Below are 16,632 nucleotides of genomic sequence, written 5' to 3'. Positions count from 1 at the left end.
AATTTTTTTTTAACTGTCTTCCCAACCAAACATTTTAGAGATTTTTTCTTTTCTTTTTTTTTTTAAAGTTTTAAAAACGGACTTCTAAAATGAAGAAAATACCCCCCTATCTCTTGTGGCAAAGTCACACAAAACATGAAAACAAACTTATTTCCAAGTTTCCAGACAAGAGAGAAAACATGCCAGCTAGCCAGGACGAGTCTTGGACCTTCCTTCCCAAGTCAAGTTCACACAGTTGCGAGCAGCACGAATGCGGGCTGGAGAGTGCTCCCTCTGTGTGCTCTTCATCCAGTCCTCCCGGTGAAGGAACACTCTGACCCCTCCTACTTGCGGGAGTCCCCCCAGGCCTTCTCCCCACTGTCTCCCCCACACGTGTCCAGCAGGTATGCCTTCCAGAGGACCAAGTGTGTCACACCACGCCCTGCACGGTCCCACGCGTGCTGGCCGTGCCCAGTACCGTCGGTAAAGGCAGGCAACTCTTTAGCCTGAAACTGAAATTAAATCCATAATTATTAAGTTATTAAATCCGCAAATGTACAAAGTAAAGGCCAATCATCTAGTACAAGGATTGGCGATAAAACCTCAGACGATGACTTTGTTCACAGTGGGTGTCACCGAGAAGTGCACGGGAATTCTGTACACCATCAACAACCGCACACGTCAAGGGCAGGCTTGGGGACACAGGAAGCATCGGGGAAAAGTCCCCACGGGCAGAAGCGGCCAAAACATTTTGGTAGCTTAATAAAACAGGTGAATTTTTTCTTAGTTTACGTGAACCGTACCTGGCTCATTTTCACAAACGTGGGGGACGGGGGAATTACCAACCGAAAATAGCTATTGTATACAAGATACCTGCGGTAGCAAAAGCAATAGCTAAATTTGTGTGAAAGTTTCAATCGCCTTCATCCAAAATTTGATTCGCTGCAATCAAGGTCATCGTGGGTCAAAATGAAACTTGTATCAAAGGTGCATGAGAAATTACCAGAATGGCTTTCCTTACTGCCTACAAAACCATTCCTGTGGGAAAGGAACTTTTTAATAGGCAACTTAAGACTCGAGGGTGACCACAGAAAGAGTAGAGGAGGAAGGTATGTGGTCGAAGACGCCCACCGACAGGGAGACCTTCCCACGGTGAATGTCACCTCCAGGTGGAGCCTTTTTACCAACAGGTTTTGTTTTTAGTGCAATACCTCCAAATTCAAGACACATTAAAATAATGCTGTTCTGTAGGTTACGGCCTGAATTGTGCCCCCCCCCCATTCATATGTGAGAGCCCCGACTGCTCCCCAGTGTAACTGCTTTTAGAGACAGGGTTTTGAATATAATCACCTTTTAAGGAGTTGGGCTGAGGTTGGAGGTCAGGAGGGTGGCCCTGCTCTGAGCTGACCGGCGTCCTTACCGGAAGAGGAGGGGACGCCGGAGAGGTGCACCTGCAGGGGAGGAGGCAGGAGCGGACTCGGGGAGAGGGCGGCATCCGCAAGCCCAGGAGAGCCTCCCATGGGGCCCGCTGCTGCACCCGTATCCTGGCCTCCCAGCCGCCAGGACCGTGAGGGATAAGTTCCCGTTGTTCGAGCCGCCTGGTCCGTGGTGTTTTGTGAGGACAGGCCTAGCAGGCGAGCACCCTGTGTCAACATTTGATTGCTGAAGAGAGTCGGAGGAAACGTTCTCTGTTCAGGTGAGCTAAACAAAGGCTGAGCGCCGGGAATATTCACCCCTGGGCAGACTGACAGGGAAAACGTGGAATGCCAGGTTAGATGTGAATTTACGGTAAGTCCATACCATGCAAAATTTGTATTTTTTTCTCTTATCCCATTTCCTCTTAATCCTCCCCCATCCAGAGTTCCTATTGATGTAACTTTTAACTGGATACACTTGCTTTAAAAAAGAAGTTCAAGGTGAAGAGAGGAAATTATCCAGCAGAATTAACCTCAAGGTTCAGATTGATCTCACGGAAGAGGAAGGTGTGAAGGGCGGGCATGTCGGGGGTCAGCGTGAGACCTGCTGCTGGGGGCGACTGTGTGCACCCCCCCCACGGAGGATGTACCTCGCTCTCCTCTGACTGTGCACCCCCCCCATGGAGGGTGAACCTCACTCTCTTCCCTGGAAGGGGCTCCAGCCTTACAGTTCCTCACATGTAAGACCAAAGCACAACCAATAGAACGAAAATAGATAAAGTGGATTTCATCGAACATAAAAGCCCTGGTGATTCCCAGGGCACCATCAGGAACGTGAGCAGACGAGTCACGGAACGGGATAAAATATTTGCCAGCCACGTATCTGATAAGGAACTTGCATCTAGAACACCCAAAGAAGTCTAAGAACTCAATGATAAAATGGCAAGTAACCAGTATCACAACGTCCACAGGATCGAACACACGTTTCTCCCAACAAGACACGCACGTGACCACGTGAGAGTGCGCGCGACCGGTCATTAAATCAAACCGCAGCAGTGCAAGGCCCCGCGCGCATAGGGGGGCTGCAGTTTTTTTAAGAGATGGAAAGTAACAAGCGTTGGAAAGGATGAGAGGAGAAATGAGAGACCCGATGCTGGTGAGGACCCGATGCACGCACTTTGGCGGTTCTCAAAGACGCTAAACAGAGTCACCAGACGGCCTGGCGATTCTGCCGTCAGGTAGACACTCAGGAAAGAGAAAAGGACGTGTACACAACATCTCTACACAAATGTTCACAGAACCATGGAAACGAGACAACGTCCGTCAGCTGAGGAACGGACACATAAAACGTGGAGCAGGATTCGGGCACCAACGGGGATGAAACGCCAACATCCGCCAGAGCGTGGCCGGTCCTCGTGACCATGGCGCTGAGTGAGAGCAGCCAGTCACGAGAGCAAACACAGGAGGCTCCACCCGTGTGAAGGGCCCGGAATGAGGAAGTCCACAGGGACAGAGGTAGACTGGCGGCCATCTGGGGCTGGGGGTGGCCGTGGGGAACTGCCAATGGATACGGGGCTTGGGGTTTCGTGGGAAGGATGGAAATGTTCCAGAATGAGAAGCATTGTGATGCTGCACGACACAGGGACGACGCTGAAAACTTCTGAGTTGTACCCTTCACACGTGGGAGTTTTACCAGACCTCACACAGCTGCTTAAAGAAAGCTCGCGGCGTGGAGCGTGGAGGCGTGTGGATGAACGAGGAGGCAGCAGGAGGGCGGCGGGAGGCCACGGACGGGCCTCGGGCCGTATGAGGTGACAGGGGCACCATCTCACCTGAACAGAGAGGCCTGAACAGAGGAGGGGCTCGTGTTTTTAAAGGTCAGCATTGAGAAAGCTGCATGTGGACAAGACTCCAGCCGACAGGTGCACGAGGATGCACAGAGACCCGGGGTCCGCCGCGGTGACCCAGGTGCCATGAGCCCGCGATTCAGGGAGAGGGGCAGCCACCAACGTGGCACACACAGTTCAAGTGCAGGACGCTGAGGCTGGCCTGCGGAACTGAACACAAGGGGTCGGGGAAACTGCGTCAAGGACGACTCGTGTTGTTCGACCTTACCCCGAGATTCAGATGCCTTTGTGAAATTTAGTGTTTTGTTTTGCATAAATGTGTAAGAAACAAAAGTCAAATGTCCAAAACCTTGTTGATAGTAGTTAACATGTTTGTTGTGGTACTTAAATTTTAATGTTAAAAAAGTCACCAGATATTAAAGAGCAAACTTATGTTGGGTCGCCTGGGTGGCTCGGTCGGTTGAGCGTCCAACTTCGGCTCAGGTCACCATCTCGCGGTCCGTGAGTTCGAGCCCCGCGTCGGGCTCTGTGCTGACGGCTCGGAGCCTGGAGCCTGTTTCAGATTCTGTGTCTCCCTCTCTCTGACCCTCCCCCGTTCATGCTTTGTCTCTGTCTCAAAAATAAATAAACGTTGAAAAAAAAATGTTTTAAAGATTTAAAAAAAATAAGTGTGGGAAACAAATAGTTAAAAGTTCTTCCTTGAAAAAAAAATCTTATTATGGAAACCAAAGTATCAATTTCTGGCATCCCAATCCAAACGGAAGTGTAGAAGCATCGAAAATTCTCTCAAAACTCACTGCCGAGATTGGTGTTTTAAAAGATGGTAATGGGGCGCCTGGGTGGCTCAGTCGGTTAAGCATCCGACTTCGGCTCAGGTCATGATCTCGTGGTTCGTGAGTTCGAGCCCCATTTTGGACTCTGTGCTGACAGCTCAGAGCCTTCAGCCTGCGTCGGATTCTGTGTCTCCCTCTCTCTCTGCCCCTCCCCTGCTTGCTCACTGTCTCTCTCTGTCTCTCTCTCTCCCTCAAAAATAAACATTTTAAAAGAGAGCAAACTTATCTTGATGAGCACTGAGTGGCGTATGGAATTGCCGAATAGCTATACTGCGCACCTGAAACTAACACAACGCTGTATGTTGATTATATGGTCGTTAAAATTAAACACTTAATGAAAAATGCTCAAGCCCTCAGAAGAAAAATCACCCGAGAAGCTGCTCAGAACGCAGCTTTGGAAACCTCACACCCGAGACTCCAGTATTCCACTCCGGGAAGGACAAACGAGACACAAGTGTGCTAAGGATTCTAGGTTGGATGACACAGGCACTGCCCCAGGAGGACAGAGGACCGATGAAGAAGGGGGGTGAGCAGCACGCTGGCGTCGCCGAGGGGTACGCCCTGGGCTGGGGAGACGGGGCACGAGTGCACAGAAATTTTTAGCGGAAGCGAACGATTACGCACGTATAGGATATGAATACAGCCTCGCACATATCCCCACACAGCCATGTGTATGTACATACGTCTGTGCGTATGACCACGTGAACGCTGAGAAACGATCAACACCACCTAATCCAGGACCAGGACCTAATCCATGTGGTGAGGTTATAATCGTATTTCCTTTTCTCCCAAAGACTACATCCCGGGCTCCGCGAGCACCTGCCACGGCAAAGCTCGGTGGAGAGTCGCGGCGGGCCGTGAGTCTACAGGCCCAACTCCTTCTCGGGCAGGAGGCCCTGGGACTAAGGTCCCTGCGGTAGGACCCCAGGGAAGGTGGTGGCCACGGCCCAGGCTGGGGCTTCAGCAGGGAGCGCGAGCCGCCTCCGTAGGCTCCTCCTCTCCCGAAACCGCCCCCACGGAAACGAGGCCTAGAGGACAAAAGGTACCAGGGTCCCGGCGAGGCCGCCCGGAAAACCAGTGCTCACCGGGGCTGGTCACCGGAGCAAAAGGCAGACTTCTGACGAGCAGGGGCGTTACTGCCAACACCCCGCCTGGTAAATCCAGGGGTGTCACTGGCGGCACAGGGCCAAGTAAACGGAAGCGTCAGGCCGGTCGCCTGGATCTGCCGTTTCGGTGAACTCTGGGACTTCCCTCACGTGTAAAAAGGGAAAACAAGATCCTCTCATAGGCCTCAAGTGAGGACGGCCTGGAAATAATTCCTCTGCTCAGAGCTGAGGCCGTTGTCCGGGGCGAGTCAGGCAGGTCCCGAATGACACACACTTTGCGTCTTCAGTTACTGGAGTACCTCGGGAAGAAACTCGTATGACCTTGAAGCCTTACTGGTTGGCCCACAGAACCTTAACAGGACTTAAATATTCTGTGTGTTGATGCCAATAGTTATTTAACACAGAACTTAAACGACATCTTTTTAAATGACTTCCTGGTCTGCGTTTTCATCCAAGATACAATTGCCTGATGTATTCTGGCGTTAGCCACCAGTGGGATTTTCTGGCAAAAAACACGGGGAAATACTTCCAGACCAGGATTTATCTGGGACACAAATGTAGGACGCAGACATATTAAAGAAAAAAGATAACCGATATAAAGAGGAGCAAAGGTAAGGAAAAAGGTTGCATCCGTGGAAAGCACAAAAGCGTTTCTCAGAGAAAAGTAAATACTTAACACGTTGGCTTGTATACAGATGCTTGTTCACATACATACGCACACGTCGCGTCATTCTTGGGGAGGGACCCAAATGCTTTCGCAAATGGACTGAGGTTTTTTAACCTTGCCACAAGTCACTGGCCAGGGCCAGAAGTCACGCATCAATCCAGCGTTTGTGGGGGTATGTCCTCTGTGTTACGGACTCTGGCCCGTTTGGAGGGAAGCTGTGCCAATGGGAACAGTCTGGGCTGGCAAGACCCTACACCGCTCCCCCAACACCACTGCCCACAGCGAGTGAGCGAGAGCCGCGGGCAGCACAAGACGCACTGCTCTCCCTGGGGGTGAAGGCAGGAAGCCTAACCTCCGTCAACCGTGGGTCATCTCCAAGACCGTTGCTCACGAGCCGAATCGATTCTGATTTAGTCTTTGATGTAACTGATGGGAAGACCACGGAAACAACCACAGCGGGGTCTGTCCTGTCAGGTTTCTAATCCTAAGTGTGAAAAGCAAGGAGAGACACCTCATTCAAAGTCAGGCTGCAAACCACATGGGCATTCGCTGCAACCAGCAATCCTTTCCTGGGGCACCCGTCACTTGTCGCTGGTCCCATCCTTATGGTTTCCAGCACCTGAACTCTCAGCATGCGTCTCTAGAACTCCACACGGAACGAACACGCACGCACACGCTCGGGATGCTCAAGGACCATCCTCTTGTTATTTGCAAAGTCTAAGACTGACCTTCGACCCCAACAATTGACACGAAGCCCGTCCTGCTGAGTGGAGGACACGGACGGCCCCAATGGGCCACGGGGCTTTCACACCCGTGGCCTCACTCGTGCCAGGGAGTTACAGCGCCGCCACTTTAAAGGTGACACGCGGGAAGGAAGATGAGCTGGTGAGGGTCCCGCAGAGCAAACCCCAAACCGGCCCCAGTGACACAGAGGCCGCGGAGGTCCTCAGCAGCAGCTGAGATCCTGCTGGAAGAAAGGCCGCGGCTAACTCTCGGCCCCTCGGGGAAGGGACGGTCACACCCGAAACTGCCCCGTTGGCCGTGTCCCCACACACACCGTGTGGGCGCACGGCGTCCCAAAGCACCTTCACGGCACACGGTGCCTCTCTCTCTGGTCACCTCCCCTGGTCCAGTGCGTCCCTTCCCACGGAAACGGTGGGGGGGGGGGGGGGGGCATGACTTTGCTTTCGGGTTCCAGAGTGGGGAGGCTGCCACTTGCCCTGTCCTCAAGCCTGTGGCCTGACCCACACTTAGGCCAGTGCTCCCTCCCATCACGTCACTTCTGCGGCCAGACCCTCCCCGGGGTCCAGGCCCAGAGAGGCGCAAAATGCCAGCACCCGTTCAGAGCCCACGGCAGAGGCACAGCGGCCGGGCCTCCTGGTCCACTGTCCAGAGAATCGGGCCAGACACATCTCACGGTGCGCCCGCCAGCCGTGGAACAGGCCACACCCGTCTGATCCGCAAAGCAGTGGGAGGAAATCCGGAGCCGAAAATCTTGGCTGAATCTAAGACTCTGCCACTTAGAGATTTTGAAAATATACTTCCCGGTGAGTTAAGAATTAGACTATATTATCCCTTGAAATACACAGCACTCTGCCTGACGCGTCACGAGCTTTCTACAAATCGTAGCTACGGTCCCATTTAATATGAGACCTCATCAATTCAACGGCAAATTAGATGCACGTCTTCACATGCCGAGGGCCCCAAGTCCGGACGTGCACCCGGCCGGTGTGTGTTCGCAACCGGCTGGGACGTAATGTGCTTGCTTCCGTTACCTGTGTTCTGTGCTTACACTGAAATGCTGCATCCCGATTATTCACCCCACCTTGGACACAGAAATCGAAGAACTGAACGTGACTGAAATGAAAACTCCCCTTTACAAGGAGGAAAACTGAATAAATCCAGGTATGCACACTCTTAGGTAGATTAATTAACATTTTTTAAATAATACAATCTCCCAGTCCACGTTTAAAAGAAGTTATTGGATTTGGTTTAACGCGCCAATCTCTTCGGATGACTGCCACTTTATCACTTAAGAATCTCCTTGGTATCTTGATGTTTGAAAAATGGAATAAAAAGTAAAACTGATACTTTAAAGCCTAGGGACGAAGAAAGAAAAAATAACGGGTATTACTCTTCCCCGGGAGGGAATGCAATTTACCATGATTTAAAGCAGAATCGAAAGATAATTATCTTTTGGCACTAATTTTAATATGTGCAATAAAACAAAAATTATCAGCTCTGAAGAAAGCAGAAGAATGTTTCCACTGCGGGGGTCCCATAAAACCAAGGCGCATCCTGGCATCGGGGACGTCTCCTGGATATAAAACAGAGCTGTCTGGGAGAGTTCGGGGAGGAAGGAACATTTTTCTCCCAAGCGGGAGGGGATGTCAGAGACGACAAAACAGGCCCCGTGTGCCCTCAGCTCACACACACAACTGGAAAATCCCGACCGTGGAAAGGTCGGTGGGACCCGAGGCCTCCAGGGTGGGCCGCGTGGCCCCGGTGGGGCTCTCCCCTGGGGTCTCCGAAGGGCCAGCGCTGCGGCCCGACCTTGGCTGGCAAAAGGGCCACAGGCAGAGAGAACGACACAGAGCACCTGCAGCTTGGGATGGGAGACGACCCTCCGGCTGGGCCACTGGGGGAGGCTGCCCGCTGCCCCCAGGGCTGCTGCCCGGGCCACACAGACAGGCCCGGCGGGGACGGCGCCCTGGGTCAGCTTGTGGCCTCAACACAGAGAAAGGTATTGAGCCCTCACCTTGCCCCAGAGCAGGGCAGCGGGCGTGCCCCTGATGCCGGACCCACACCCTCCAACAGAGGCCCCGAGCGTGACCCACCGTGGCCCGAGCCCCACTCGGCCCCACTGGGTGTGGCATGTCACACTGGGGACACGTCATCGGGGTCCACGGGGGAGAAGGACTTGACCGAAACACGAGGCCCCGAGGAGGCGGTGGCCGGGTTCCCTGGTCCTCCCTGACCCAGAGAGCAGACAGGTCACCTGCCCGGCCGTGCAGAGCTCGCCCGCCACCCCCCACGCCCAGGCCCGCACCTGGCACCCGGGCTCCCCCATCCTGCTGGGACGAGCCGACCGAACTTCCGGGGGGAACCCGCTTCCCTCAAGGTCGGCCGATTTAAATGTGCATCTACAAGGCACCTCCTCAGAAACACGCGGGTGTGCGGAGCGGCCGCCACGGGGCGACAGCGCTACCCGGGCTCCTGCAGACCGCGGGCGACACGGGCCGTCCAGGACTCTGCCCCACCAGAAGCGACCCCGGCCGGACGGTCTCACCTGCGTTCTCTGCAGACGCTGCCCCGCCCCAGGGGCTGGGGGGCTGGGGGGTGGGGGTGCGGCCACGTGGGGGGGCCGGGAGTCGTGCATGGTGCGAGGCAAACACGGGCCCAGCCCCAGGCGTCGTGAGGCCCCCAGTGAAGCCTGAGTAGCCGGCCCTGCACTTTCCGGAAGCGGAGAGCTAGGGCCTGAGGGTCTGGGGAGCCTCGTCAGGACCCGCTGCACCCCGAGAAGCCCCTACGACCCCTTTCACACGAGGAGTCCACGGGCCCCCAGCCCCCACGCGCGGCCTCACGCACGCTCACGGCCCCGGCCCACGGCTGGGCTGTGAAGGCCAGCGCTGTCCTCGTCGTATTCCGCACGCACGGGGGCTGACACGTCGGGGCCACCAGGGGACCCCAGATGGGTCTGGAGACGCTGGGTTCGCCCCGGGGCTGAACAAGGTTTATCTCTACCCTCGACGAGACCTCACTCCGAGCAGGGAGAGGCACGCCAAGAAACACACTTACCTCTGAAGACAGAGGCGCGTCCTGGAGAGGAGGAGCGGGTACGGAGAGTGAGCGGTCAGGGGCTGGCGGACGCAGGGGTCTCTGCACACGAGGAACGGGGTCTGGGGGACAACCCATCACGTGAAGCAGAGGCATAGGCAAGACGTAGCAGGGCTGCTCTGGGCCATCTGGGGACAAGGGGTCAGGGACAAGAGTCTCCTGGAGGACATGGGAGCAGCAAGGGGACAGAGCTGCAAGACGGCGTATGTGTCCGTGCGGGCGTGCGTGCCCACGGCTTTGTGTGTGACGTTTGCGTGTCCACAGGAGCCTCGGCGACTTGCCAGCGATATGAGAATCCCCCACGGGCACCTACGGGGGCAGACGGCTGTCTTCACTCCGTGAGAAGCCCAGCGTGAGGAGCATGACTGGGGCCGGTCAGGTGCCTTTTCGGTGCCCGCCGTCGAGAGCCTGGGATGTGTCATCTGAGCCTGTGACACGGACGCAGGACACGCCCGCCCCACCGGTCTGTTGCGAGGACCGAGTGGACGTGAGGGACTTCGCAGGCAGCCGCGTGCAGGGACAAGGCTCCCCTGCCACTGTCGTTACCGCTCACGGGGGGCAAGAAGCCTCGGGAGGCGGTCAGCAGATAATTGCTCGCTGTCCCCAAACTTCCCGTTCATCACACTTCCCAGCAGAGCCCTCTCGTGGGCACGGTGACTCCACTTGCGTGTCAAAAGCGGATCGTTCTGGGGCGCCTGGATGGTGCAGTCAGTTGAGTGTCTGAGTCTTGATTTCAGCTCAGGTCATGGTTCTAGGATCGAGCCCCATGTCGTTCTCTGTGCTGACAGCTGGAGCCTGCTTGGGATCCTCTCTCTCCCTCTCTCTCTGCCCCTCCCCTACTCTCTCTCTCTCTCTCTCTCTCAAAATAAATAAACATTAAACAAAAAAGGAGGTCACTCAGATGTCATGGAGCCTAATACGACATCGAGCAGACAGTCATGGTTACTGATTGTTAACTTAACCCGTCGGTTCCTGAGCTAATAAAGAGATAAAGAGAAACCTCTGATGGCAGGCCATTTCTTCACAGCACGAAATTTTTACTTACTTTGGTAAAAATACTTCCAGAAAAAGACCTGAGGGAAACACGCGAAATTAACATCGACGTGAAAGTCAGAAACAGTCTCTGCAAGTTCAAAGGTGGGGCAGAGTCACCCCCACCCCAGACCACGTCTGTGTTTGGGGGATGCCCTGCACGTGCACATGCTATTACGGGAGCCAGAGTACGAGGCTGCTGGCGGTGTGTAGGCCGCGTCACCTCGGCTGCCGTGCCACGATGCCATTTCGGGAATGAGTAGGTCCGTGCATCTGCTCATAAACCGAGAAAGTACCAAACTGTGGCCAAAAGTTATGAGGAGCCCAGCCTGTGCCCCACCAGGAGTCGTAAGGTGTCAGTTATGGGGGCCGCGAGGAGGGCTGGCGCAGCAAGGGCAACCCTCGGCCGGGGCACGGGACACGCCAGCGTCCCGGAGCGGGTGAGTGGGGGGGGGGGTGGTAGCACCCAGGGCGGGCAGCACCGCGTGTTCCCAGAGGAACGTGGACTGAGGGGGACCCGGAGCAGAGGCGTGGTGAGGACCAGGACTGACCAACAACACCACACACCCTCATGGCCCGGTCCAGGGTCAGTATCCACGGGGGCCACCCCAACCCTGTGGGGCTCACCCTCTCAACGAGGCTCGCGAATTGCTAGAACATTCCGAGTGAGGACGGTTATGTCCATGCAACTTGGCTTCTTACCGAACAGAACATCTGACAAACATTCACGTACACCTGTGCTGCCTTTGAGCGAACGACTTGGTCCCTCCTGACGTCCGTTTCTTCCACTGTTCACTTAAATGGGGTGAGTCAGGTGGCCTCCGTGGCTTGGTTTTTAGTTTTAAGATTCCATAATCCCAGTAACTCTTATCCATTATGGGGCACCCAGGTGGCTCGGTCAGTTAAGCGTCTGACTCTTGATTTCGGCTCAGGTCGCGATCTCACGGTTCACGGATCCGAGCCCCAAGTCGGGCTCTGTGCTGACAGCGTGGAACCTGCTTGGGATTCTCTCTCTCCTTCTCTCTCTGCCCCTCCCCTGCTTGCTCCTCCTCTCAAAATCAGTAAGTAAACTGAAAAAAGAAACTCCTATCTAATACGCAAAGCATTTCCGAAAACGTGGCTTCTTCGTGAAACTTACCCATTAAGTTGAAGAAATCACAGAAATGGCACTAAGTCACCCCCCTGAGCTGCGGTGATGAACAGGTTTCTTCATTTCCCTGAGATTCAGTATTTCGTTTTCCCTTTTCCCTTAGTGTATAAAATGAGGGGGCTGGGCTACACGACACCTAGGGTCCCTTCCAGCCATAAAACTGAACGGTCCTCCTCATCTAAATCTATCCGTTTTCCCCTCTGTTCCCTGAACCCCTTCTCTGTGCTAACTAGTGGCCCACAGCTCAAAGAATACTGGCTTCCTGTTTTGTAAAACAAAACATTCTTAGAGGAATTTCGTGTTCAGAAACCATCTCCTACTTCTTTTAGATTCTATAGACTAATTTTGTATAATTCAAAGACGGCAAGTTACAAAACCTCTTATCTGGTAAAATTTGGTGACCGACTTTGATATCTTCCTAGATAGAAATAAAACAGTGAGTAAAATGATTCGAGAAAGTAGCTGACGCTCAATTTTATATTGAGAGGGAAACTGAGTAATGCTTTGTTATTTTTATGTTTTTTACATTTATATATTTTTGAGAGACAGAGACAGAGCGTGAGCAGGGGAGGGGCAGAGAGAGAGGGAGACACAGAATCTGAAACAGGCTCCGGGCTCTGAGCTGTCGGCACAGAGCCCGACACGGGGCTTGAACTCACAAGCTGTGAGATCGTGACCTGACCCGAAGTCGGACGCTCAACCGACTGAGCCACCCAGGCGCCCCCTGAGTAATGCTTTCTTAACCAAAATACAGTTCTAGATTTTACTCACTAATGTGTAATGACTCACATAACAAGAGTGATGCTCCTCCTGCTGGATGAACCACCAGGAGACCACGTCATTTATATTTATATTGCATTTCAATTAATAAAACTTCAGCCGTCAAACTGCACCTAAATTAATTGTTTTCTGGTTATTTATCTATTTGGTTTTTTTGTTGTTGTTGTTTGCTTCCTGTAGTTTGTTTTAGGAAAATAAGTAATGATACCGTCAGAATACCAATGAACATACGAGGGCAAAACTCTTTACGGATTTAATAAATACTCATGGAGTACCCAGCATGTGTACATTTTCAGACTAGGGTGCTGTATTTTCCTTTGCAGGAATGGCCCCTTCTAATGACTCCTACCACCGAATGCCCCAAAGTGTACTGACCACAGCACAGGGAACACACTCATTAGCACGGCAATCGTATTCACGTACCCGACAGCACGAGTAATATTATGTTACCTCAGCACAAACTCATGAAGCAAAAAATAGAGGGAATTGTAACTCATAAAGAAACACCCGAGCAAAAGAGAAATCCGTGCCCAGTCTGGCCTCTTACAGGAAAAGACACAAGAGTTGAAGACAAACAGCTAATTTTCTAAAAATCTGGGAATAATACACAAATCACCACTTGTGCTTTGTTAGCTAAATGTGCCTACTTCTATCGGAGAAGGTCATTAGTAAAAGTATCTGCTAAAAATAAAAGCTAGGGGCGCCTGGGTGGCTCAGTTGGCTAAGCGTCCGACTTCAGCTCAGGTCACGACCTCACGGTTCGTGAGTTCGAGCCCCGCGTCGGGCTCTGGGCTGATGGCTCAGAGCCTGGAGCCTGCTTCTGATTCTGTCTCCCTCTCTCTCTGCCCCTCCCCCGTTCATGCTCTGTCTCTCTCTGTCCCAAAAATAAATAAACGTTAAAAAAAAATGAAAAAAAAAGTACTATTTTTAATACTGCGAAATACCGATTTGATCTGACTTTCTTCAGACCCTCAGAAAGAACATGCATCCAGACAACTGACAAGAAACAAACAGAATCCAGTAATTTCGCGCCCCACGTCCATAAATCAACTGAACGTCGTCTTTTTGTATCCTGCCCATTTAGGCTGATTTAAATCAAATTATAGCATAGGGTAGCTTATGTAAACTGGCATTTCCTGAAACATCATTTTCAGTCCCACGACACGGTGGAAGCCTGCATGGTTACTGTTGGTTAATTATAATCGACGGGTCACTTAAGGCCTGAAACTCTGGTAACAGCCCGTGAGGAGCGAGACACAAAAATGTGCTTCGCCCACGAGCTTAGGTACTTACTGTCGACACCTGAAACCTCTGACAATTCAGACTGCTTTTATAGAAAAATGCACACGTCCGGGGACATCATTCAGAATAATTTGATACGTGTTCCTCAGGGAAAGCGTGGGCACAGCCACACCGCCCTTGCATGGGAAGCTTCCAAGATCCAGCGGTCAACCCGAAACATGCCGTGTTTGGTCCAGTTCCCACGTGCTCATCGTGTGCTTCCGAAGAAAATCTAATGAGCTAACCTCTGGAAATACAGTGACAAGATTGAACAAAACTAACTCCCCCATTTCGGAAGTTCCTAAGAGAAGTACGCATCTTGATACACAAGGTAAAACGTTGCCCAATCGTTTCTGAGGCAATAATTTTCAAATTTGGATTCTTCCCTTTCTCACCTCAGCCCCAGGGAAGCCGCCGCCAGGAGGGATGAGGGCCCCGTCCCGGGCAGTAACACGTGGGGCTGGGGACAGCGATGGGAACATCAGGGACAGAAGCCACACAAGAACACATCAGACCGACTCCACCCCTAACCCTCCTCTGGGGCCTTCACGGCTCATCCCGCCTGTTGCCTCTCAGGCTGTAAATCGGTGACCGTTCCTGTCACAGAGAGCGTGTCTTGGGGCCTCCGGGTGGTGGGAACGTACCAAGACTCAGGGCCTCCCCTCAAGAGTCCTTCCAGAAGGGGTGGGTAAGGACGCAGGTCGTGGGAGAGATTCAAAGTACTCTTAGTATCCTGAACTTAAAGAAATCTGAGGGGTTTGTTTTGGTTTTTTTCGTAAATGGACATTAAAACGCACTCGGAAAAAAAAAAAACACTTCCAAGCACAGGCCACAGAGCTGTGATCTCAGGCTGCCTTTGTGAACGTTTACGGTTTTTTCACTGGAGGCTGATCACAGAATATTCGCGTTATTACTGAGTCTGTGGACCCTCAGCAGATGAATACTTTAAACCCAGAAGGACACTTTCTTTCGGAAAGTATTTTTTTTTTTTTAAAAAAAGCAACATCTGAAAAGGCCCGAGGAAGCACACACACAACCAACTAAGCACGAACGAAGATTACAGACAGAATCTGATTTCACGAAACCTGTAAACGCCACTAACCAGATGCCAGGCAGCCCACCTCCTCCCCACAAATGTCAGAACAGTCGGCTTTAACACGTAAAAGTCGGTCAAACACTCCTTCGTAGCAAAGGCAATCCACGCAGCTTTCAGGATTTGGAACTAAATTAGCCAAGGGTTTGGTCATCTCTGAAAGTTGGTCAAAAACAAATACTTGTTATCAATTATTGCTATATTTATACCGGAAGCTATAGTTCGTTTGGCATACGCAGAGAACCCGTTTAAAGAACTGAGGAAATTTAATAAAACCACCAAAATCTGAACTACATTTTGGCGGTCAGGTCCCAAGAATTATTTGCATGACTCACTGGAAACTGAGGGAAAGGACGGACTCTACACACTGAACTTCCAGAAAGAGAAACCACTTCCTACGCCTATTAAATCCCTCCTCACAAAGTGACGTCGGGCCCCTTTTTACCTGAATTCTTATTGGTTTTGTTCTGCCGACTTTTAACTTGCTCAGTCCAAAGCGTGGGGTAACGGGACGCAATGTCTAATAAAACAAAACAAAACGATGATTATTTTTAATCATCATGAAAACACAGTCTCTCAGTTAAAGACCTCAGTGGGGAGCCTAAAAGCTGCAAAGTCAGTGGGCTAAATAAATGCATATTCCACACTTTTAAAGATACTGTTAAACTGATTACATATTTGAGACAAAAGGAAAGAATAATGTACGTGTATAACATGTTAGTATATGGTTTTTTTTTTTCTTTCTTCTTCCAAAAGCATAAGTAAAATTTCTGTGGATCCAGAGTGGCTCTGCTTGAGAGGAGTGGGGTTCAGGGAAAAGCCCCAATGTACGGAAACATGTCCCCGCGCCCTGAAGATTCACAGTAACACACGACGTTTCGCTCAGGAAAGATTCATCACAGACTACGCTATGCAAAATGCAACTGTGCGTGAAACACTTCAGGAACACTTCGTTTTCAGCAGTACTGTGTCACAAGCCACCGAGTATTCGCCGAGCGGGTCAGTCACACCGCGGGCCCGAGAACACACGGGAGAGGCTGCCTCGGTCCCGGCCGCCCTTGGCCACGATCAGCCCGGAACCTCAGACGAGTTCTCATCTGCGAAACGGCATCTGAGGACTCGGTGGGCTAATGACACCGGGTAGCCCGTGCCGTGAAGACATCATTACCGCTGTCGCTGTTACCTGCGCACCCTCACTCCTTTGGCCTGACAATTTGTGACACTTTGGCAAGTCCCTCAGACGATCTGTTAAAGGCTAAGAATGGGAAAATCGTCTTTGTCGTGACTACAAAATTAAAAACATCCTCACGCGCGTGACCTTACACAGCTTGCCTCCCGTGCCGCATCGTGGCCAGCACGAGATGCGAAAGACACGAAGTCCGAGCAGGGAACAAGACACATGCTATCGTATGCTTCTGAAATATACATTTTATATTATCCAAATTATAAAATTTCAACTCTTCGATTTTGATTTGGGGGCGGGGGGAAGAGAGACTTTTGCATCGTACTATATGTATGCCACGGCCACATCCACAAGCCGTGCCCCGAAGCCACCGGGAAAGACAGCAGGTGTCATAAAGTTGGAAGTGGCCAAATCCAGTCCACTCTGAGA

The 16,632-nt window shown here is 52.1% G+C and overlaps 1 protein-coding gene across 5 annotated transcripts in view; it reads right to left on the bottom strand.

Annotated features, from left to right (window-relative positions):
* SMOC2 (SPARC related modular calcium binding 2) overlaps nucleotides 1-16,632 on the bottom strand; it is a 163,157-nt gene that overhangs the window by 71,330 nt on the left and 75,195 nt on the right. For 4 of the 5 annotated variants that reach the window (XM_043592780.1, XM_043592776.1, XM_043592779.1 and 1 more), the window contains exon 7: nucleotides 15,466-15,540. The exons of the other annotated variant lie outside the window; for it this stretch is intronic. In XM_043592780.1, coding sequence (XP_043448715.1) covers nucleotides 15,466-15,540 — 75 coding nt within the window. The remainder of the gene's footprint in view (nucleotides 1-15,465; nucleotides 15,541-16,632) is intronic. 5 annotated transcript variants of the gene reach the window in all.

This window comes from Prionailurus bengalensis, chromosome B2, assembly GCF_016509475.1.
Source record: "Prionailurus bengalensis isolate Pbe53 chromosome B2, Fcat_Pben_1.1_paternal_pri, whole genome shotgun sequence".
Classification (NCBI taxonomy): domain Eukaryota; kingdom Metazoa; phylum Chordata; class Mammalia; order Carnivora; family Felidae; genus Prionailurus; species Prionailurus bengalensis.
Note: the sequence above shows the minus strand (reverse complement) of the source record. Positions and strands in the feature narration are given on the sequence as shown.